Source organism: Vicia villosa, linkage group LG7, assembly GCF_029867415.1.
Source record: "Vicia villosa cultivar HV-30 ecotype Madison, WI linkage group LG7, Vvil1.0, whole genome shotgun sequence".
NCBI lineage: Eukaryota > Viridiplantae > Streptophyta > Magnoliopsida > Fabales > Fabaceae > Vicia > Vicia villosa.
In genome coordinates, this window is record NC_081186.1 from 94,018,280 (window position 1) to 94,042,791 (window position 24,512).

General features: G+C 38.1%; 2 protein-coding genes across 2 annotated transcripts; both read right to left on the reverse strand.

Moving 5' to 3' along the window:
• Positions 1 to 417: 417 nt before the first annotated feature.
• LOC131619730 (uncharacterized) lies at positions 418 to 16,764 on the reverse strand. Its single transcript, XM_058890797.1, has 9 exons — positions 16,666 to 16,764; positions 9,376 to 9,531; positions 8,912 to 9,284; positions 5,370 to 5,455; positions 5,156 to 5,218; positions 1,820 to 4,125; positions 1,440 to 1,751; positions 1,275 to 1,359; positions 418 to 1,198 (listed from the first exon to the last, which is right to left on the reverse strand). Exons 1-9 carry the CDS (start codon positions 16,762 to 16,764, stop codon positions 536 to 538), a joined length of 4,143 nt encoding a protein of 1,380 aa, XP_058746780.1. The 3' UTR covers positions 418 to 535.
• A 6,828-nt stretch (positions 16,765 to 23,592) lies between these two features.
• On the reverse strand, positions 23,593 to 24,114 carry LOC131619731 (AT-hook motif nuclear-localized protein 28-like). The gene has a single exon (XM_058890798.1). The coding sequence runs from the start codon at positions 24,112 to 24,114 to the stop codon at positions 23,593 to 23,595; it is 522 nt and encodes a 173-aa protein (XP_058746781.1).
• Between the last annotated feature and the right edge of the window lie 398 nt (positions 24,115 to 24,512).

The following is a 24,512-nucleotide window of genomic DNA, read 5'->3' on the forward strand; positions in this document are numbered from 1 at the left end:
GAAAACTGCGTTATAGCGTCGGCCAAAAACCCTCGCTAACTGGGCAAAAACCGACGCTACTATGTGTTAGCGTCGGTTTAGCGTCGGTTCCCAGCAGACACCCTAAACGTGGAAGCAAAGCATAGAGACGAGCCTTCGCTAAGATTAGCGTCGGTTTCGGAAAACGCTAGAGCGACGCTACCTTAGCGAACCGACGCTAGCTATACTAATTTATCAACGTAGCGTCGGTCTTTTTCCGACGGTAACGTTAACATATTGGGTTAGAAGCAACGCTAAAACGTTCTCTTCAATGCGTTAGCGTCAGTTATGAGAGACACTAATTTTGGCTTAACTGCTGTAGCGTCGGCTTTGTTGAACGCTACATCCCTTTAATAAATTACATTTTATAACTTATATATAACTTCAATACTGGAACAAAACACAATATATAACTTATAACTAAGCATCAATATCTTCAAAACACAATATATTGCAACAATAATAAAACAAAAACTACAACTAATCTACCATGGCCTATTATAAACTAAAACTGCAACTAATCTACATCATTGTTCTCTCCATCTTGAATCATTGGATCATTTGTCACTACTACTGGATCGACCACATCAATTAATCCTTCATCGGCTAAACCACGTATTTGTTCAAGTTCTGTAATAGGTACAACTGGTGACATTTCATCGGATTGATAAGGAATTTCATCATTGGTGTTATCTATCTCCACATAACCCCTTGGTTTAGTGGTGATTGCAGCACACCATCCACGCATGTTTCTACACATATCTGGATATGGGACATAATACACTTGTTTTGCTTCTTGTGCAAGAATGAACGGATCATATTGACGATATCGCTTATTCATCTTAATGTCAACAATATTGTACACCTTATTAACTCTTGTGCCACTATTACTTGTTGGATCAAACCAAGCACAGTAAAATAGGGAAATCTTGTTGCTAAAGCCATAGTATTCCAATTGAAGGATACGTTGGATGATACCATAAAAATCATCTTCTCCTCCATTTGTAATTCCTTTAACATGTACCCCACAATTAGTAGTCTTTTTACCATGACTCCATTCTTCAGTGTGAAACTTGTACCCATTAACAAAGTAGATGTGCCATGATGTTGCCTTAGGATTAGGACCGAATGCTAATGCCTTCACGTATGGACTAGGTGTTCCATTTCTCTCATCATTCACCTAAGAAAAATATACATATAACCTTAGATAGCTACATTACATTGGAAAACTACATCAATGTGATAAGTACACTTACATATTCCTTTAGCCATGAAGGAAATTGCTCGTGTATAAGACCAGAAGCATCTTCCTCATTGATACGATGATATTGCATGAACAATCTGACACCGAATATAAAATTTATAAAGTATTAATACACAATGGTTGAGAACAAAGTAGTTGTTTTATAAAATGTACTTACTCGAGGTACGGTTTAACCTCATCACAATTGATTAGGACGTGCATGTGAGCAGATTCCCATTCTTTATCAAGCACCCAATAGTCTCGAGGCTTTCCACTAGGACGACCACATTTGTTAAAAACAGAAAGTGTTTGTTGGACATTCTCATGATATGATCCAGGATCGTTTCTAGAACTTGTACTTGGCAACAAACTAACGGTCTTGAAATAGTGAGAGCAAAAATAAGTAGTTTCACGATGCAGGTAGGCAGTGCATATTGAACCTTCAACCCTGGCTTTATTTTTCACTGAACGCTTGTAGTCTCCCATCAATCTAAAGAGAGAAATTGTTAAAAGATGATATTTCATTACAGTAATCTACAAAAATTACACATTATTTACCTTTCAAATGGATACATCCAACGATATTGTACAGGACCACCAAGGATTGCTTCATTAGGCAGGTGAATTGGGAGATGTTCCATCGAGTCAAAGAAACCTGGTGGAAAAATTCTTTCTAGCTTGCATATGATGATGGGAATGTTCTGCTCCAACCTAACAAGGTCTTCCAACTTCAATGTATTACAACACAAGTCTTTAAAAAATCGACTTAACTCAGTTAGCGGCTTCCATATCTCACTAGGCAAGGAACGAAAAGCAATTGGAAGCAAACACTCCATGAATACATGACAGTCATGGGATTTCATCCCCTTCATCCTACCCTTGGTGACATCGGCACACCTAGAAAGATTCGAAGCATAGCCATCAGGCATTTTTAGTTCCTTAATCCATCTACAGACTAGCTTTGCCTCTTCGACTGTCAACGAAAATTTTGCCTTTGGCTTAGACATCTTTCCATTAGGTAGAGGACGCAACTCTAAATCCCCACGTAAACAATTAAGAGGTAAATCCAATCTTGCCTTTTCATTGTCCTTTGTTTTTGCAGGATCATTCATGACGGTGTTAAACACATTATCAAATACATTCTTCTCGATGTGCATCACATCAAGGTTGTGCCTTAACAAGTTGTCCTTCCAATATGGAAGATCCCAAAATATACTTCTTTTGATCCAATTATGTTGTTTACCATACCCTGGAAATTTGGTGGCCCAATCACTATCTGTCACTTTTGGAAAATCACGGACAACTTCCCAGAGATCATGGCCGGTAAACATGTAAGGTGGTCTTTTTTTCTTAATCTTGTTTTTTGCAAATCTCTTTTTACTTTTTCTAAACGGATGATCCATTGGTAAAAACCGACGATGACAATCAAACCAAGATTGTTTTCCCCCATAGTCTAAGGTGAAAGCCTCTGTACTATCCATGCAATAAGGGCATGCTAATCTACCTTGTGTCCCCCATCCAGACAACATACCATATGCTGGAAAATCATTGATTGTCCACATTAAATGCGCTCTCATGACAAAATTTTGCTTCATAGAGATATCATATGTCACAACGCCATCTTTCCACAAGCGCAACAAATCATCAATCAAAGGTTGCAAGTAAACATCTATTTTAGCTTTTGGGTTGTACGGTCCAGGTACAAGACAAGTCAAAAACATGTATGGTTTGGTCATGCACATTTCAGGAGGGAGATTATACGGTGTGACTATTATCGGCCAACATGAATACGGAGAACTAGAGGCTTGAATGTAAGGTGTAAACCCATCAGTACATAAACCTAATCTTACATTTCTTGGGTCACTAGCATAATCAGGATAAACTTCATCAAAGTGTTTCCATGCTTTTCCATCAGATGGGTGACGCATAACATTTGGATTGCTCGTGTTTTCGCGATGCCATCTCATTTGAGATGCAGATTCCTTTGAAGCATAAAGTCGTTGTAACCTAGGAATGATTGGAAAGTATAACATTCTCTTCACAGCCACATCTTTGTAGTCTCCCATTCCACTCTTTCGAGGAACATACCTAGCAGCCCCACAAACTCTACATTGAGTTAAAGTGCTATCTTCTTTATAAAATAATAAGCATCCATTCACACAACAATCAATTTTCTCAACCTCCAATCCTAACTTAGACACCAACTTCTTCACTTGGTAATGGTTTTCAGGTAAGCGTTGATTTGTTGGACAAACATCTATAAGCATTTGAGTGAAAAAATCCAAGGCCTTTTGAGGAACATGCCAATTAGACATGGCAGCCAACAACTTAACTGAAATAGATAGTCTGGATTCAGAAGCTCCCTCATAAAGGGGTTGGTTTGCAGAGGTCAATACATCATAAAATCGTTGAGCTTCTCCATTTGGTACCTCGCCCTCACCAACCGTTTCATTTTCCATATTAGCATTCACATTTGGGGCATTAACAAATTGCCTACTAGCATCATAGACCATTTCATTCATTGCATCAAATTGTTCTTCATCATCCAGATTATCCCCACCAGCATTTCCGCCACTATTGGAATGAACATCAAAGCCTACATTCTGATTATCTTCTCCATGATCAGTCCATGTGTAATAGTTGGGCAAAAAACCATCTTTGTACAAATGATGTCTAACCTCACTAGGCGCCTTAAAGGGAATGCAGGCGCATTTTACACAAGGACATCTTATCCCTCCATCATTTAAAAATTCTGGTCGATTCATGGCCTTATTGACAAAATCTTCAACTCCACTAACAAAATCATCTTTCAAACCATACCTATTGGAGTTTACTCTATCATACATCCAACTTCGATTCATTTTCTACATGAAAAACAAACATAAGTTTCTAATATTTCATTTGTTCAATAGACTTCTATGTTTAATCCAAAGCTATATATAGTATAGCCTTTAGATCAACTTGAACTCAAGGTTCAAATTTTTTACTATATATAAGTAAAATAAATATGACAAATATAGGTAAAGTAGAATTAAATGCTTAAAAAATAAAAGAATCGTTTCACATGATATCCTAAATAAAATTTCATAAAGATAACCAAGTTCTCAAGTTGTCAACACATTTCTATGTTTCTTCAAGGATTTAGTTGATTTGCACCAAAAGTATAAAAATAATATACATTTTTTCCATAATCTTAGCCATCAAATATTTAAAATGTGTAACTTTTAAAGAGGTCCAAAAGTAATTTCGTACACAAAATGTGATCAACCAACATTTTTAGAAATTTCTAATTGAAAATTAACTTCTAACGCCAAATAGTTTTTTTATATCCAAATTAATAATTCAACTCATCACTTTTTCATAATTATAACCAAACAATAGTTTTTTACATTCAATTTTATTTTAACTAAAGTTAATCTATTATCGTAGAACTAAAATCATTCCAAAGTAGTATCCATATCCTTAATAATAAACACTTTTAAAAAATTGGCCCTTTTATAGGAGTAGTAATAAAAAAATCTATTTTAGAGAAGAAAAAAAGTGGTCCCTTAATTCCCATCTTAGATAAGTCAATGAGGTATTATAGTACTTAAAAATAGAGGGAGTAATAAATAGACAACCATAAAATACAAAGTTAAATACATAACACTGGAAGAAATGGAACATGGTTATAATGAACTAAATGAAACTGATATTGAACAAACAAAGTTCATTTCAGTTCTTTCTACTTCCTAATTCCTGATTCATAATCCTAAGCATTCACATCACAAGCAATCAAGAGAAAAACATAAAGTGAAAGACAAAATTTTGGGATCAAGCAATTAGCAATGAAAGCAAAAATAGCTTAGATCTAAGCATATTATATTCAAACAAAATCAAAGGAGAGAGACTTACCAGAGAAAGATGCTGCGATGTTTTTGAATCGGTGATGGTCTTCAAATTGTTGATGTTCTTCGACTAACTACACATAGAAAAATTCAGCACACTAACATTATTGTTAATTGCACGAATTGACAAAGCCATCATACCAAAAACACCTAAGCACACCTAAGCATTTATCAAAACTAAAACTAAAACTTCAACCAAATTTCAACTTAACGGTAACTACCATTACTAATAAATCACGCAGCACATGACAACAAAGGGTAATCATAATCATAGAACCCAAAATGTAACAAAAGTGTAAATCATTGACTGCAAGCAAGAGATCAAACAAATTACAACTCAAAGTACTCACAACTACAAATTAACACATTTTTCTGTTTTAATAAGGATTCAAATATCATTAATAATTGTACTACTTCATCACCTTTTCTTTCACAAGTATTATTTCATCCCCTAAATTCAGATCAAATCTATATAAAATGTTAACAATTTTATAATATCAATTATAAATCACCTTTTATGTATATTCCCCCAACGAAAGCTAGGGATTAATCCCAAGCCATAGAGATTGAAAAACACCGACAAGCCGACAAATTTGAAACTTAATCAGAATTAATAAACTTTAAAATTACATTCTAAAAACACAAAGAACAACAAATCAGTATAGAAACACTATATATGTGAATCCAAAAAAAGTTCATTCAACACAAATTTGAAAAACATCAAAGAATCAAATGACACTAAAAACTACGGAATCATTTCCAACAAACAAATTTCCCAAAAAAAAAGAAAGAGGAAAGAATCATCACATTACCGAATCAAAGAAATCAACGGAATCAAAGAACTTCTTCACTACGCCATTGAGCTTGAGCTACATGAAACAACAGAAACAATCAGAACGACGCGAGGGAAAAACAATCAGAAAACAAAACACTGAGAACGACACGAGTTCTCACTTTCTTTGTTAACACGAGTTGAAGAACGGCGCCAGGGAGCTTGGAATAGGAAACGGCGCTAGGGCAAAGGAGTTTGGAGAAACGCAATTGATTTTTTCTCTCTCACTTTCGTTAACACTGAGTTAGTTTGGAGAAACTAAAACTATATAATTTTTTCATTTTAATAATATAGTTTTAGTTTTATTTAAATTGATGTTACTTTCATTATATTAGCATGGAGTATTTTATGTTTAGAAAAAAACTATTTTATTCTTTCTTTATGTTTCTGAAAATGAGACGGTGATGAACAATGAGTGAAATTGTCAACACAAAAAAAAAATGAGATTACTATTCAGTGCGGCAATAATTATTAATACTACATGGATTAATTAATTTATTGTTTTGTTTTAATTTAGTCTTGATTTTAATTTATAGTTTGATTTTAATTTATAGTTTGATTTTTATTTTTAGTTTCAATTTTAATTTTAAAAATTTTAATTTTAATTTTTTATTTTATTTTAGTTTAAGTTGTAATTGATTTATTTTTATATATTTTATGATTTTTAACTTATAATATAATTTTTGTTTTAATTTTATTTGATTTTATTTTAATAATGTATAATTTTAATTTTGTCTAATTCTTAAAAAAATTACTTTTATTTTTATTTTATTCTATGATAATTGTTTATAATTTTTAAAAATACAAATAATATAGTAAAACAAAAAGATGTAAAGAAAATATTTATAGAAAATTATAACAACAAATATTTTTAAGTTTTGTTAAATTTTAATATTAATAAACAAAAAATAGGCAAAATGAAACTTTGGTGGGAAATGCAAAAATTTTCGCACCTAATATAGCGTCGGACAGAACCTACGCTAATTTGTTCAGAAAAAATAGAGAGAACACACAATGTTTACCAAAAAAAAGGAGGGAAATGAAATATTTTTAGCTCCAAAACACGAAATAATATAGCGTCCGCCTAAAGCAACGCTAAACTGAACAAATTTATCTATGAATGAAAATCTAAATTAGCGTCCGCCAAAAACGACGCTACTTTATCCAAAAAAAAAGGGGGAAATGAAATATTTTTGGCTCCAAAAATTATTACCATTAGCGTCGGTTTTTTCCGACGCTACTATAAAAAATAAAAAACTAGTTGTATTCTCTGCTTAGCGTCGGTAAATGGTTACGCAAATCCAACGCAATGGGCGTAGGTGTCGGGGCCGACGCTAAATTTTGGAGGCTAAAACACATTTTTCTTGTAGTGTTATTTATGTTTATGCTATTTTTTCTTTGTCCAATTGGACATATTATTTATGTTTCTACTATTTTCTATTTGTCTATTTTGCTAACGTACAGGAAAGATCTTATAAATTGAGAGTAAGTAACTCCTAATTGCTTGCTCAAACACTTCCATTTTCAAACAACGTATTTTCAAAACTTCTCATCTATTTTCAAAACTTTCATCTGGTATTTGAAGGGCATTATTCCCGGTGAAACTCTTCAGAGACCTATGTGACCTATTGTCCATCTTCACTTCTTCTATTTTCAAATCAATAAAGCATTTAAAAAGTGAGTTAAGCAATTAAGAGCCCATGGATAACCATGGATACAAAGGGTGCTTAAAACCTTCCCTTTGTATAACCAACCCCCCGAACCCAAAATCTGTCAAAAGGTCTTTCCTGTTCTTTTATGCCTTTCCTAAATGTTGGATAAAATAAAAGTCGGTGGCGACTCTTGCAAAAATAAAAAAAAATAATAAAAAAAAAAGAGCAAGGAGTCAGTTCGCCTCAAAAAACCGAGTGACAGTCTCTTACTAACTTCCACTCTTTGAATCATTTTCTCTATAGTGAAATCATTTCCCCTTTGTCATTTATTTAATTCTATTGCATTTTTATTCTTGCTTAATTAATTTTAAATCAAGAGTTGAAAAGTGTTCTTGAACATCCATAAGCAAAAGTGGTTTGTTGTTGTTGTTTAATTTTTCATTTTTTAAATTTTTAAATTTTTTTTTTTGAGTAATCCATGTTAATCATGACATCAACTAGATGAATTTTCAATATTCATTTGCTAAATTTCATGGAAAATTGAGCAAGTTATAGCCAAAATGGTGAAGAACATGGATGAACATTTATGCACAAACCCATAATGTATCCAGGTTTGACATGCGTCCAATATATATTTTTTATTTTGACTTTCTTTGGGTTGGTAATTGGTTTTAGTGGGCCAACGTTTAGGCCTAATTCTCTCACATTTTATTTGTTGTTTTTCACCCCTTTTAAGCCCAGTGCACTCCTTTTATTTATTTTTTTGTAAGCAAGATATATTGATAAGAACAAAGTTCTCAAATCGAGATTACAAAGAAACGGCCGAAATCGAGGGGGAAAATTTCCCACCAATTGAAACCTAACTTAAGTAGAACAAAGGGTTTTTGTCGAACTCATAAAAATTTCAATTGGGCTGAGAAATATTCCCGATGAACGACCACCTCCAAACCAACGTTTTAACGCCCCAAACCACATCACGGGCGTTCCAAACCAAGTTCTTGAAAAATAATACCATTCCTATATAACCATAAAATCCACAAAGTGGCCAACCAAATACACCCCTTCTTCCTTCTTTTAACTTTATTATAATTACAAAACGATTTCCATTTCCAAAAGCTCTCTTTGAAATCACCCGCTTTATAATCCGACATTCCTATCCACCTTGAAATATCCAACCAAACCTCATCCGCTAACCGACACAAGAGAAGAGAGTGGATTGGAGCTTCACCATCCACCTCACAAAAAACGCAACCCAAATCCGGAGGGGAAAAAGAAATACCTCGATTCGCAAGCAAATCTTTTGTAGGAATTCTATTTAAGAAACACCTCCAACCGAACGCATTTATTTTCAACGGAACATCACACTTCCATATAGATTCCAATTCTATATCAAAGCGATTTGAAGGACCAAAAGTGACGTACCTAGAGAAAAGGACTTTGTAACAAGAGGAGACCGTAAAGCGCTTCGACTCGTCCGCTGTCCACTCCGGAACAGCACCCTCACGGCCAGGCAACGGACAGTGCTGCTGTCCCAGGAAATGCCGCAACATAGTTGCTGCCCCAATCTCCGAATCCAGCAAAAATGGAATGCCGAAATTGTTCCAATGCCAAACGCCGTCAATCCAACCTTCCATACCGGCTATATAAACGTCCTGCAAACGGGAAAGAGAAAAAGAGATGGAAATAACTCCTTAATGATTCCCTCCTTCAACCACAAGGAATGCCAAAAAGAGGTAGAAAAACCATCCCCAACCCGAAAATTTTTTTAGCACCAATAAAATTCTCCGGAATATTCTTTTCTAACGAAAGAATGTCGGACCACCAAATAGACTTGGAACTATAAATATTAGAGTTCCCTCCTTTAACGGCAACTCTAAGCTTTACATCTCCATATCGAGCCTTAAAATATCAAGCCATAAAGAATTCGATCCAACCAAAATCCTCCATTTCCATTTTAAAAGAGCCAAATTAAAGTCCTCCAACCTCCGTAAACCGAGACCTCCCCGATCAACCGGCCGACACAAATCTTCCCAACAAACCCAATGAATTTCTTTTATTTTACTTATAAATTTGCTATTTTAATTGCGATTTTGATTTTATATTTTCTTATGCACCTATTAATTTCAATTTCTCACATATTAAAAAAACCAAAAAGTATTTTTATTTTATTTTTTTATTCAAATAATTAATTAATTGCATATTTACTTCTTTTTGTTATTTTCTTTTATGCTTTTATTGTCTTATTTTATTTCTTGTATTATTAATGTATCCCCTCAATTTAATATATCTTTTATGCCATTTATTCTTACTCATGTATTGATATTGCCTCTCCTATCCATTTATTATCACTTTTATGCTTTATTTATTTTATTTTTCGCATTTTCTTTTATCTCCTTTAATTTCTCACCTTGTATTGATAGTGTATCTCTCCCCCTTTTATTATTTCTTTTATTATTTCTATTTTCTTTAGCTTGGATCATCTCTTGTATTGATAGTGTGGCACACTCCCCTTTATTTTTATCGCTTTATTTTTAGTTTATCTTTTTGCTTTAGTTAATGCATGATTGTTAATTCAAGAAAAAAGCGATTAAAATGAACCTTTCATAAATAAAAATGCTTTATCAACATCAAGTGATTTTTAAAAAGTGTTTCGCCCATCTTCGTTAATTTCAAGTAATCAAATCACCTTTAAAATCATTCTTTCAAAATAATTCAATACTTAATCAACACCAAGTATTTTATTAAATAAAACCAATTTCAAATAAATGTAAATCTAACACTTGATCCAACATCAAGTCATTTTCACAATAAAATTCAAAAACAATTAAACACTTGGTTAACACTGTGTCTTTTACAATATTAATTAACAACATTTCATGACATATTTTCATACAATTAAAAACAATTCAAACTCATCAAATCATTTCCTCCCCAAGCGCTGAGCTTTTCATTGCCTTAGCGCAAATCTTGCCCAAGTGTGAATATGTTTCAAGCAACTAGTCTTTTCCGCCCAAGTGCGATTAGACTCATTTTCACAAATAAAATCAACTAGTAAACAAAGTTCTTTCAACTAATAAATATGTAGCCTTTAGTTCTCTATTGCATCTGGAGATACATAAGAGTGAGATCTAAAGTCTCGCCAGACCCAATAATGAAAAACTAAAAACATTTTCCTTTCTCTTTTATCACATAATAACTAAAAGTCCAAGTCCTGTCGATTCTACAAGAGCCACATGCACAATACAGAGGACTGCATCCACCTGAAGGATGCCATAGAGATTCTGATCAGGGACGGGCACCTGAAAGAGTATACCAAAAAAAGGGACGATGCTCGTCCGGAAGCCCAGGAAACCAAGAATGTCGAGGAGAAAACTCCGGCTGAAGACTGGTCCATGCCCGTGGCGCTGAGCATCACCCGTCCCGAAGACTTTTACGTCCCGAAGAAGCAGCGTTCCCCACCTATCTAGCCACACACAACCCTTGGAGAAACTTCCACTCGGCCATGGTCATATCGGGTGGTGGAGGAAGCGAGATGACATTCGGATCAGTAAAGAGGAAATTCAAGGAACTGATCACAACGACCTCGGCCAAGAACTCCACCCTTGACACGGGTCAAGGAAATCCCACTCCAATAGCATCTTACAAAGAGAATCTCCCGGGTGGTTCCTCCTATGCGAGCATCCCCTGCTCGTCCGTGGTCAAATGGCGAATTTCGACGTGCGCCGAATCTTGGTCGACAAGGGGAGTGATAATTGCCAAAATGTACTTATTTTGTGTATGTAAATAGTGGCACTTATCGATACTTTTGTTAATAGCGTTTGAATAATTCCCCGTTTTGTGTATAAATACGTATACTTTGTGAATAATTGTATTTTCATATACTTTTATACCAATTAATAGTTTTCCATTCATTTTATAGGTATTCATGCATCTTTGGAGCATTGAGTAATAAAGACCAAAGGCTAAGCTTCAAGAATGCAAATTCTACCAATTCATCAAAGAATAAGGCTCAAAATAAGGATTATAAAAATTATCATTTTGGTTTCCATTCATTCATTATTGGATAGAGCATTGAATAAGCTTTCCAACGCTTCGAACCGGGCGCAATTCGGAGTTACGGTTCTCAACTTATGGAGAAAACAAGATTTCACTTTTGTTGTCATCCGCTAAGCGGAGGGGGTCCGCTGAGCGGAGCTCCAGCGGAGCAAATCAGAGACTGAATGCAATTTTGAGTCCGCTGAGCGGACCTGCGCAGAATTTTCTTTATATTTCTTCATTTGAGACATTTTAGGGTTATGGTTTTGGGAAAGTTTTAGTCCCAACTCCATCATTTTCATTCTTAGATCAAAATTAGCTTAGAAAACAACTTCGGAGGTTGCATACGGATGATCGGGGGTGGATTGAGCGTCGAACGGAGCTGACAAACCGGGAGATTTTCGGTTCATTTCTCTTCTTCTTTGTGTATTTCTCTTTGGTTGGGTTTTGTTTGTATATTTACTTGAATCTTATGTATATTTACCGATTATAATGTTATGTTTAACTTGCTTTACAAATCTGTGTTGATATTATCCTGGATTTTTGCTCTATGCTGAGGATTTGGGGTGCTTTAGAGATAAGCTTCTTGAATCCTTATCTAGGATGATAATCTGTTGGTTCTGAACTCTAGAGATAGATTTAGAGCTAGCATTCATTGTGGGTATCTGTCCGTAATGCTTTCGTGTTTGAGCAGCATGCGAGAGATCGCCGACGCGAGAACACGGATGTTCTCGTGACTTTGCATTAGAGATAGCCTTAGTTGTGAGATGATCTCGTTTGTGCTCCAGAGATGGACGCTTATGTGAGAGATACGTGATAACATAGATGAGTATCGTAGGTTGAGTATAACGGGTTGGTAAGTGTATGTTTGTGAAGAGTGAATATATTTACATTCCTAATAAGTTATTTCTCTTCTAAGAATGTGTTTATTCTTTTCTTGTCTATATCTTTGTTTACTTTTTGCTCATTCAAACCCAAGCTCGAAACCGTAGAAACTGTTGAATGGCATCTCTCCATCTCTGAGGACGATAATTCCCGGATCAATATTTCCACATCTTTTTTGTTGCTTGCCGATATGCTTGCTTCAACAGGGAGCTCGGTAGACATCATGTATTCGCAGCTCTTCTCGACAAGACCCATTTGACGCCCTACGTAGGTTCCGACCTGCAGGGTTTCAACGGTGCCATCACCAAACCCTAGGGCTACGTAAAGCTCATTGTCACCTTTGGAGCAGCTGAAACGACCAGATCTATCACAGTTTAATTCTTGGTAATAGACTGCCCATCTCGGTATCAATGTATCCTCAGGAGACCCACTCTCGTCGAACTAACTGTTGCACCCTCCATGGTCCATCTGAAGATGAAGTGTTACACCTTGAAAGGCTTCATTGCCACCTTACACGGGGATATTGAGGCTGCAAGGAGATGCTTTGAGGCTGCCTCGAAGGGACTAAGCCCCATAAGCACACCGAGCAAAAGTAAGTCGTCTCTCCCTAACATCTTAGAGGTACCCAAACCGCTGCCATGCATTAACTCCCTCGACCTCAACGGCCGATTCTCCAAAGACAACTTTAGAGATCAAAAAGAACAAGAAGCCTCGCCGACCGCAACAGACAGCAACCAAGAGCACGTAGATCCCCTATGCCCCATCCCTGACAAAGAATTAGAGATCATCCTCCTCGGCGACGATCCAAACAGAGGCGTGAAGATCAGAGAAGGTATCCCCAAATTGGCGAGGAAAAAAATGAAAGCCTACCACAAGGAGAATGCAGACCTCTTCGCATGGTGTGCCATAGACATCATCTAACTCTAGACCCGACTGTTAGAGCCGTAGCTCAACATAGACACCGACAGTCCCTTGAAAAAATGAAGGTTGTCGAGCAGGCTGTTAGGGACTTGTTAGATGCTAATTTCATATCGGAAGCCAAGTACACCACTTGGTTGTCCAACATTGTATTTGTAAAGAAATATAACGAAAAATGGCGCATGTGCATCGTCTACACCGATCTTAATCGGGCTTGCCCGAAAAATGCTCACCCCTTGCCTAGGATAGATACAATCGATGATAATTCTGAAGGTTTCAAACTTTTGTCCTTCATGGACGCATATGCTGGGTACAAACAGATCCCCATGGCAAAGGGGGACAAGAAGTACACGACCTTCATCACCGATTCGGGAAGCTACTACTACAACGTAATTCCCTTCAGTCTGAAGAACGCGGGAGCAATATACCAACGGATGATGAACAAAGTCTTTCGAGGATAGACTGGAGACATACTTGAAGTATACATGGGGGTCATGATCGTGAAGTCCCAAGAGGAATCCGATCACGCTCCACACCTAAAGAAGGTCTTAGACCAAGCTCGAAAATGAAAAATGCGGTTTAATCCAGAATTGTGCACGTTCGGGGTACGGGTAGGAAAGTTCCTCGAATTCTATCTGACAAAACGAGGAATAGAAGCCAACCCCAATAAATGTAAGGCTTTCTATGAGCTCCCAAAGTCAAGCTCAAAAAAGTTAATTTAAATCCTGAACGGGATGATCACATATATTCATGTTGAAATCCTCCCAGCACGCTCTCTCTTTTTTAAACTTCATCGCAAATAAGCTACTTTTGAGTGGACGGACGAGTGCGAGCAGGCCCTCCTCCACCTCAAACAAGCTCTATCTAAACCCCTGGTCCTCACCAGACCGGATAACGGGGAAACCCTTTACCTCTACCTCGCGGTTTCCATCGAGTCCATAATCGCCGTCCTCACACGGGAAACGCCCGAAGGACAAAAATCCATAAATTTCACGAGCAAAGTTTTATAAGGCCCCAAGCTCAGATATCAACAGATAAAGAATGTAGCGCTTGCCCTTATAAACACTGCGAGGAGGTTGAGCCACTACTTCCTCGGCCACACCATCATAGTACGTACCGACTAGCTAATAAAACAACTAATGGGGCTACCCGACATGGTCGATCGCATGATCAGATGGTCGTTGGAGATTTCCGAGTTCGATATCAAATACGAGAGTAGGAAGGCCCTAAAAGCATAGGTTTTAGCCGACTTCATCACCAAGATGACTCCACCAGCATCCCCGATACCATGGGCACGCAAATGGACCATCTTCGTAGATGGGGTATCCAGCTCTACGGGGAGTGGCGCAGGCATCACCCTCGAAAACAGGGAAGGCGTCCTAGTCGAAGTCTCCTTATCTCTGACCTTTCTAACATTCAATAATCAAGAAGAGTATGAAGCTTTCCTCGCAGGCCTACGACTGGTCGAGGACCTGAAAGCAGAAGAAATCAGAATCTGCATCGATTCCTAACTTGTCGCTCTCCAAGTGCAAAGAGAATACCGGGTCAAGAACGACAACCTATTCGAGTACCTCACACTGGTAAAAGAAAAGATGAAAAAATTTACATCCGTAGAGGTGAAACATGTTTCCCGCGAGCATAACATATCGGCGGACGTCCTATCCAAAATTGTGAGCACGAAAAAGAAAGGAGAGAACAAATCTGTCATCCAGGAAATCCTTCCTCGACCCAGCATCAAGAAAACAGTTGTTGTTCTCGACGTGTACGCTGTCGGGGATAACAACTGTTGGATGACCCGAGTTTATGACTTCCTCGCAAAAGACAAAATGCATTCTGACCCAAAGGAGGCTAGAATAGTCAAACTCAACGCTTGCTCGTACGTTCTGGTCGAAAATAAACTTTACAGACAAGGATTCAACACCCCCCCTCCTCAAATGTGTCGAGGAGTCCAAAATCCCTCACGTCCTACGCAAAATCCATGATGGTATAAATGCCCAACACCTCGGCGATAGATACCTAGCTCAAAAAGCCTTATCAGCTAGATATTACTGACCGACCATGTAGCTCGATGCCAAAGAGCATGTGTAGAAATGCGACAAATGCCAGCACCATACAGACATGCACCTGGCGCCACCCAACGAGCTCAAGACCTTGTCATCTCCATGGTCGTTTGCCTGGTGGGGCCATGACATCCTCGAACTCTTCGTAGTAGGATCCAACCAAAACAGGTACCTAATCGTAGGAGTAAACTACTTCATTAAATGGATAGAAGTTGAGGCCCTGGCCAAAATCACAACCCAAAACATCTTGTGCTTCTACAAACGCATCATCCTTGCCAGCTTTGGCATCCCTTAGGAAATTTTCACTGACAACGGGACACAATTAACGGACAAAAACTTCCATGAATTCGTCGCCAAGCTCGGCACTACGCAACACTTTGCCTCGGTCGTGCATCCCCAAACAAACGCGCAGACCGAAGATACGAACATAGTCATTTTACGCGGCCTCAAACGAAGGCTCTACAAGATCAAGAAGATGTGGGTCGAGGAGCTTTACTATGTGCTCTAGGTCTACGACATGACACCTCACTCGATAACCGGGGATACCCCGTTCCGACTAACGTATGGAATCGAGGAGGTGATCCCTGTCAAAATACACATACCTTCCAGACAGACAGAAGCTCCCATGGATATGGAAGAAAATACCGAAGTCCTGAGAGAGGATCTTGATCTAGTCGAAGAGGTCAGGTCAGGGGTATCCCTTCGAGAAGCCTCACTTAAACAAAAAATAGCTATAAGGTACGATGCCAAAGTCATACGGAGAGACTTTGAGGTCGGCAGTATCGTTCTAAAAAGAAATCACAAAGATTCCCGCGAGGGAAAACTTACTGCAAATTGGGAAGGCCCATACCGAGTCCGGGAAAAAACGGAAAACAGGGCCCACTACCTCGAACGTCTCGACGGGGAAGAAATTGCTCGACCATGGAACGCTGAAAAACTAAAACAAAACTACACGTAAGGCCATAAAATCGTCGACTTGCTCGGCCAAACGACTGCCCGAGCGGAACCGGCCTAGCATGCAGGCCTAGGTACAAGTGTTGTATCACGACTTAAAACAAAAGGCAAGATAACACAGTTAACGAGTAAGTCCTCTGTCCGACGGGGAATCCTCAATCGTGCCCCACCATCGTCGTACCATATTGGCAGAACTCTCAAGTTGTGATGGGTCGTTCACACCGAGGAACTCGGGCCACAAAACGGGCCCGAGCTCCTCCCGCTGCCCGGAAATAACCATGGTCGTTCAACCGTTCCCAACACGGCCGGACTATAGCCACCATCGAGAAAATTCCAAAAACAATTTATAAAACATCCCGACTAGTGTGACCCATCAACATGCACCTATGGCGAGCAATGCTCAAATACTTAGTAAAATTCAAACATATACCGTCCTCGACGGAAGGACGCGAATGCATATTTACGTAAGCATAAACAAAACACACGACCACCAAGGTTGAATTAATCCATAAAAAACGCTATCACAAGGACCATTGTGTTTGATTACATAAAACGGGGCCGAAGCCTCAATAAAAATTAAAAATGGCCACGAGGACCACAATTGTTTGCAGATTACAGTTAACGGGTAGAGCCTGAATAACAAAAAATTACAAAGTTAACAACGCACAGGCCAGACAAACATAGAAAAGATCAATTAGGCGTTTGATTGTTGCTCCTCGGTAACGAACTGGGCATCTCAATCCTACTGATCCTTAGTACCAAACTTCTGTTGGGCAATCTCTTTCAGATTAGGCTCCTCGGGGATGGGCCTCAGCGACTCCCTCGACATGTCAAAATCCTTCAAGTACTCAGGGACCACCACCTACCCATCAGTGACCTGGTACATGAAACTATACCCCTCGGTACATAGGTCAACCTCAGGGTTCAGAATCTTGATCTGAGCCACGATGTTCTCAAAAATCGTTTGAGCATTCACAAGACCGCCGTCCATAACAACCAGGTACTTAGCAACAAGCTCTACCCGAGTGACCAACCCCTTGAGATCCTCAGGTTCATCGTTGCCGAGAGCAGCTGCAACCTGCATTTTCGAGACCAAGGTCCCCATATCCTCCTTAGCCTTGGCAAGGTCGTCCTTTGCCTTCTAGATATCCTCGAGGTCAGACTCGACCTTCTTCAGCTTCCCTTCAGCATCCGAAAGAGCTGCCCGAACCTTTCGTAACTTGATCTTTTAGAAGGTTGCCCTGTTAGCATATACCACGACCATACCAAGGATCCTTAGTGCGGTGACAACATCCTAGGCCAGCAGTTGCCTTCTCTCCAGACGGTCCAACTCCTCCAGGTGAAGAGAATCCATCCGTTCCATCTCTAGTGATGAACCCTCAAAGAACTTTGGCTGGTGAAACACAGGGGGCAGGAAGAAATTCGACTTCCCCGATCTGCGGTCAGGTCGACCAGATATTCAAAGCGAGGACACTTCGGCCTCGACGACGTTTCCTGAGGAGAGGGCTGCCAAACCCGAGGAGCAGAGGAAGAGCCCCCCGACCCAGTCTGAGCAAAAAAAGCCCCGTCCACCACACGAGCCTTGATAGTCTTCTCCCTTTTTTGGCCTTGGATGCAAGGTTCCTTCGCATGCGCTCTTGAGGGTTTGGCATCTTGCTTGAAAAAAAAGGAGGAAAAATAAGTAAATAAGGAAAAAGTCAAACACACGTTAAAAGACAAGTAAAACTATACATACGACTACGCTGATAATCCTCAACATCCTTGGTCGTCTTGCACTCAAGGAGCTGCTTGACACTAATTAAACGGGATCAAGCTTATCGATCCAAACTCCCCTGAACCTCGAACTCCCAACATACGCCACAAGCTTATCATAACTATCATGATCCTCGAAAATAAATGACTCTTCCTTCACTATGTAGGCGTCCGTACCCTGGCCGTAATGCACCGGGCTCCACTGAAAGGTAAATTTCTGGGCCAACTCGTACCTTAACTCCCCGCTATTGGTCGTCAAAGAAGTCCCATCCGGTCGACGACGGAGTTCCAAGGTGAAGACGTTGCGGTTAGCCCCCTTCGACAAAGGCCGAACAAGGAAAAACTTGTCCTTGAAACCACAGACAGACTCGGAAAATGCTTTGAAGAGCTTCCTCGGCTGCTTCAATGATACCCACGAAAATCGACCACCCTCGACTCCCCATTAGAGATGGAAGCAATAAAAAATAGGGGCAGCGTGGCCCTAATCCGCAGATAGTCACAAACGAGCTTAAATGCCCTCAGGAAGGCTATTGAATTCGGATGAAGTTGGGAAGGAGCAAGTTGCAGCTTGTCAAACAAGGCCACCTGTAGGTCGGTGAAGGGAAGTCGGAGCCCTAGTTATCGTAAACAATTATCGTATATGGGAAGAAGATTATGAGGGTACTCTCCGATCATATCCTTCCATCCGGCTCGGGAGAGAGAACCCTCCACTTCGCCTCGACCCAAGGTGGATAGGTTTATACCTCTATAGTTGTGAAGGCCTCGTCGGGGTGCAAGACGAAGTACGAAGGTGTATTCCGAGGGCCGGTGACCACCCATTCGTCCTCGGAAATTCCTGCCTCCTGTGCCTGGACGGGGTCACTTGCTCCCTCCTGGACAGGGTCATCCCGAGCAGAAGACGTCTCTTCCGAAAGGATGTGCGTCGCTTAGCTCCCAACTTCCGAGCGACTTCCTCACTCATCGTCTCATCCTCGGATTAACTAGACATTTATACCTAAAAAGCAATGGAGAAAAGTGAATTTGACTTCAAAAAATCAAATCCACCCTTCCACCAATAATCAAGTGAAAGGCGTGTGCAAAGGCAACGAGGACGGCGTCCTCGGCCAAAGCCCTTAACTCAAAACAGTAGGCAAAAGACACCAGGGGTCTCCTCGGGAAGCTAAAACCCTAGGTTCCTCCGAGGATATGTCTCCTCGACTCCTGGGTTTAAGCTTTGCTTGAAGTTCATCTGGAAACTTGCGTGAACCACCGCTCAAACCCAAATTTGATAGCTATTCATCGGAAGATTCATGCATTATGCTCTATCGCGTCGACCACAACGCCTAAAGCAACACAAAAACGACGGCTTTTTTCTCGTCTCGGTGATGTCGACGTCCAAAAATGGCACAACCACCGTCAAACACCACCAATCCACCAGATAGACTCCTAAAATACGTTTCTCCTATCCTAAACCACATGCATTCTACAAAAATATCAAAACGAAAGCAAATAAAGTGAAGGAAACAACGATACTTGCATGGTCGAAAAGGAATTAGTGGTGGTCAAAATCTTCACATGGTGGGAGACAACGGAAGCAGCGTCGAACAGAAAACTGGAGAAGAGAGAGAAACAGAAAGTGACAAATAGCTGGGATCCCTCCTATTTATAAAGAGTCCTCCCAGCTCGTGCCCGAGCACGCACCTAACCTAGCCTAGCCTAGCCATCATTACACATTTACGACAACACGTGGGTTAACGCACACAGGCGACGCCACCCCTTCGTTTTCCCTTAGCTATTCATCTCCCCGACAACGCTTGATCTCCTCGACAATCCCCTTTCCTCGAGCAAACTAAAAAAGCAACCCCCTCAAAAAAGGGCACGTCCCGGTATACTCTTCCTCGAAATCAGGGCATACCTTAAGTCGTCACTCCCATACTCGAAGCAACGACTTGGAGAGATCTTGTTCTGGACTGGTCCAATGGCTAGGCAATGCCTAATCCGCTCATGCTCCTAGGATGGCCCAATAAGCTTTGGCCTAACCACCTAAGGGCAATAGGAACGCCATCTCCCCTGCCCCATTGTCGGGCTCGCTACCCCCTCATGTCGACGACAACTCACTATCACTGCCCTCGACTCGATCAACCTCCTCGCTATCAACAAAACAGACATCCTGCTCCTCGTCGAGGAGCAGAATAACCCCTGCTTGTTAAAACGTCCCTGTCGACCATGAACATTCCTCTACCTAACAAACGACTAGTTTTGAGCAGCCTTCCAGGATTTCTAAGTTCACTCCTAGCGTCGAGGTCTAGACAGCTCCTCCAGCCTTAAAGTTAATAATAGCATTTAGCCAATGTTAATTAGCTTCGGCAATCTAAGACGTTATAACAAAGTTGAGACATGATTGAAAAGTTGACGATATTAACTTCGGAGAATGCGACTTTACCTCTTTGGTGTATAAATATTTAGCTTCGGTTATAACCAAGGTTAATTCTCAATGTATCTTTATAGAGAGGCTATCTCTTTATGTGCAAAATAGTTAGCTAAAGTTTAACTGATGCAAATATTAACGCCTTTTAATGGAGACACATTTATTCACAATATTGTTTAGTTAGATTCTGGTTGGCTACAGCAAAAGATAAAATACTTTCAATTTCTATTACCTCAAATTTATTCTATAATAACATGATCAAAGTATACAAGCAACATATAATGCCTCTTGAGGATACATGAACGGACAAAATCAAATCAGAATCATAACTTACAAATTCACAAATACAAGTAAAGACCATCAACTTGATCAATTAGTTTCAAATAATTACAAGAATTCATAATCTAAACAAGAAAAATACATTCATCCAATGCAAAGAGGGACAACAAGTATCAACCAGGCGCATATCTTTTAAGGAGAATCAATTATGTTTCAAACATAGCTAATAGACCGGATTATAAAGCAAATTCAACAAGAAAAATAATATTCTTACACCTAAAACATACATTATACATTATACTGTATTTACTATTAATCAATATAATAAATAGTATTTTATTAAAACAAATAATTTAAAAAAAAAATTGAATTAAAGAGTGCCTTCCTAGAGAATAGGGAGAAAGACGATGATATATTTTTATCGTCGGCCATTAAAAATATTTAGGGTAAATATTTTGTGAAAAAGAAATCAATAATAATAGATATTTATACTTCTTTTGGGATTTATAACATAGCTAAAAACAATTTAATATTAAATTTTTTATTTTAATAATTTATTACTAAATTTGTTATATATTTAAACTCAAACATAAATTTTACTAGTTTTATCTATCTTGAAAATTAGTTTCTAGAATTGTAAATAGGGGTGAGAATAAGTTGGGTCGAACTAGACTTTGTTAAGTCTGAGTCTGACCTACTAAAAAATTCAAAGTCCAAGTCTAGCCTGTAACCTATCATAGACTTTTTTTTGCCTGAGTCTGGCCTTTTTGAAGGTCTGATTGGCCTATTGGCCTACTTAAAAACCTATTTTATTTGAACATTTGCAAATAAGTCATTCAACTCAACTTTATAGACTAACAAATCAAAAGATCAGAGAGATTAAATGTTTGTTTGTATTGACTTATTTGAGTTTATCTACTAGCATAAATTTTGTGATATTATTTGTTTGAGAGAACTAATGGAAGCAAGTTATGACATTGTTGATAAGATTTTTTTCGATCTTATTTTCATAATTTCCTCAAAATAACTAAGATTTATTTTTATATTTTAATTTAAAGTATAAAATACAATATAATAATAATAATAATAATAATAATAATAATAATAAAATTATTCATATTTATTTAAATAGGCCGATTTCATAAGCTTAAAATACTTTTTATATGGTCTGTGGCCTAACCTTTCTAGTTAAACAGGCTTATAAAAGAGCCTAGACATTTTCTATTTGTATAAAAGTCTGATCTGACCTAAGCCTATATAGACTGAGCCGTAAGTTGATCGGCCTGGTCTATTTCCACCCCTAATTGTAAACAAAAGATCCACAATGTATAAATAAAAACTAGGGATGTCAATTGCATCTGTTAATGGGGATCCTGTGGGGAATATCTATGCGGAGATCCGAAGTTGGGGATTTTTTCCCCGTGGGGATGAGGATGGAGGGAAAAGTTCCCCCGATAATACTTTGGGGCGGGGATTGGGAAAGTATCCCCCGCCCCGTGGATTCCCCGACTCCGAAGATATATATTAATTTTTTTACTTTATATATATATATATATATATATATATATTATAATTAGTTATTTTACATAAAAATATTAATGTATTAGAAAATGAAGAGTCATTAGAAGTTATAGATTTGTCACACATAATCAACCACTTGCGCTGGATGACATCGGTATTGTGGTAGTAAATTAGTGGAAGCACGGTAGCAAAAGTTATGTTACTATTTATTTATTTATTTTACATAAAAAATATTAGCAACATCAAGTTCTTTTGCTTTTTTGCTCCTCTCAAGGTCTCAGGTTCGAAACCCGCTAGGTCCAAATTGCTTGTTAAAAAAAAAGTTCTTTTGCTTTTTTTATTTATTATTGATGCAAGATGTATTTTTATTTTTTTATAAAATAAAGATGCAAATATATGCGTTTTAAAAAAAACTAAAAAAAAAAAAATAACAAAATACTAGTGTCATAGTTTTTAACAAAAAGTGTAGAAATTTTCTTAAGATTGTATCTCCGTGGATATCCGTGGGGATCTGTGGGGATGGGGATGGGGGGAAATATTTCCCCGTGGCGGGGATTGGGATGGGAATGGGGAGTAAATTTGGGGACGGGGCGGGGAGCGGAGAAGCGTCCTCCGAACAATATCTGCCCCGTTGACATCCCTAATAAAAACTCTAAACTAAGAGATACAGTAAACTTTTTGTTTTCTCATATGGTTATATTCAACCTAACTAAATATACATGATATAAAATAATTAAAATAGAGAACTTAAAATAATTGTAACTTTCCTTATATAAAAGGAAAAGAAAATGGAAGATTATCTTTTATTAAAGTATATTTTCCAAATATAATATGAAATTCAGTTTCATATATTCATTCATGCACGTAAACAATTATACTGTCGTCACCGGCCAACCGTCGTCTCTTTACTAGTATATGATTTTCAGACATAAAATTTTAAGCACCAGTGAATCTCTCTTTAAAACTATCAGTGATTAAAAATTCACCATATTTAATTCTTCAAATAAAAATTAAAAATACAAAAAACAAACTTATTTTATTTATGATTTGAAAAGCTCATAAAACAACGAGGAAAAAGACATGAGTCTTGACTGTAGTGAAAAATTATGGCATGGCAGGGAGAACTTGATCATCTGATTCTGATTCCGATTAAGATTCAGATTCACTGCCATCAACACCACCATCACCGGCATCAACATCACCAACAATTGTTGGGACGTCATCATCTTCAAATACTTGAACATTCCCATTAGTGGTGACCAGCCTAAGGAAATCGGGCCTCTTGAAGAGAGAGGCTGAAATCTGAATGTCACTGGCAGCAATAATTTTTCCTCCAATCACTCCGCCAAACACTTGCGCTCGAGATCCAGAGAGTTGAAGGGCAAAAGCAGTACATAATGGATCATAGATGAGATGATCAGGAACACGACAACAATTGGGATTTAAGTACACTCCGGCCAGAGATAACACATTAAACGGGCCATCTAATTTATAAGTTGGGATACGAGAATCTGATTGGAGAAGGGTAATGTCAGATACAAGACCGGAACCCTTCATCACGACTATGCTAGCTTCACGACTCTTAGCAAAGTCGATTATAGCTTCCACAACATCATTTCCAATAGGTATCTCAAGAAAAATATTTTCCATGTTAGCAATTGAGTTTTCCATTATAAAAGTTATATGAAGAAGAGATTGATAATGTGTTTTGTGAAAAAGAGATTGGTAATGATAGAGTATTTATATTTCTTTTGAGATTTATAACATAGCTAAAAACAATTTAATATTATATTATTTATTTTAATAATTTATTATCTCAATTTATTTTATATTTAACATTAAAAAAATATTAGTTGTCTTAGAAAAATTAGTCTCTAGAATTGAATACACAAGATCCACAATGCATAAATAAAAACACTATGATAAGAGATACAATTAACTTTTTGTTTTGAGAGATATATTTATTCCAAGAGTAAGCGTAGAAGACTTACTCTAAATCTTAACCATTGATTTTCATTAATTTAGATTTTAATTGATCATTTAATTAAATTATTTTTGGAAATATTTTT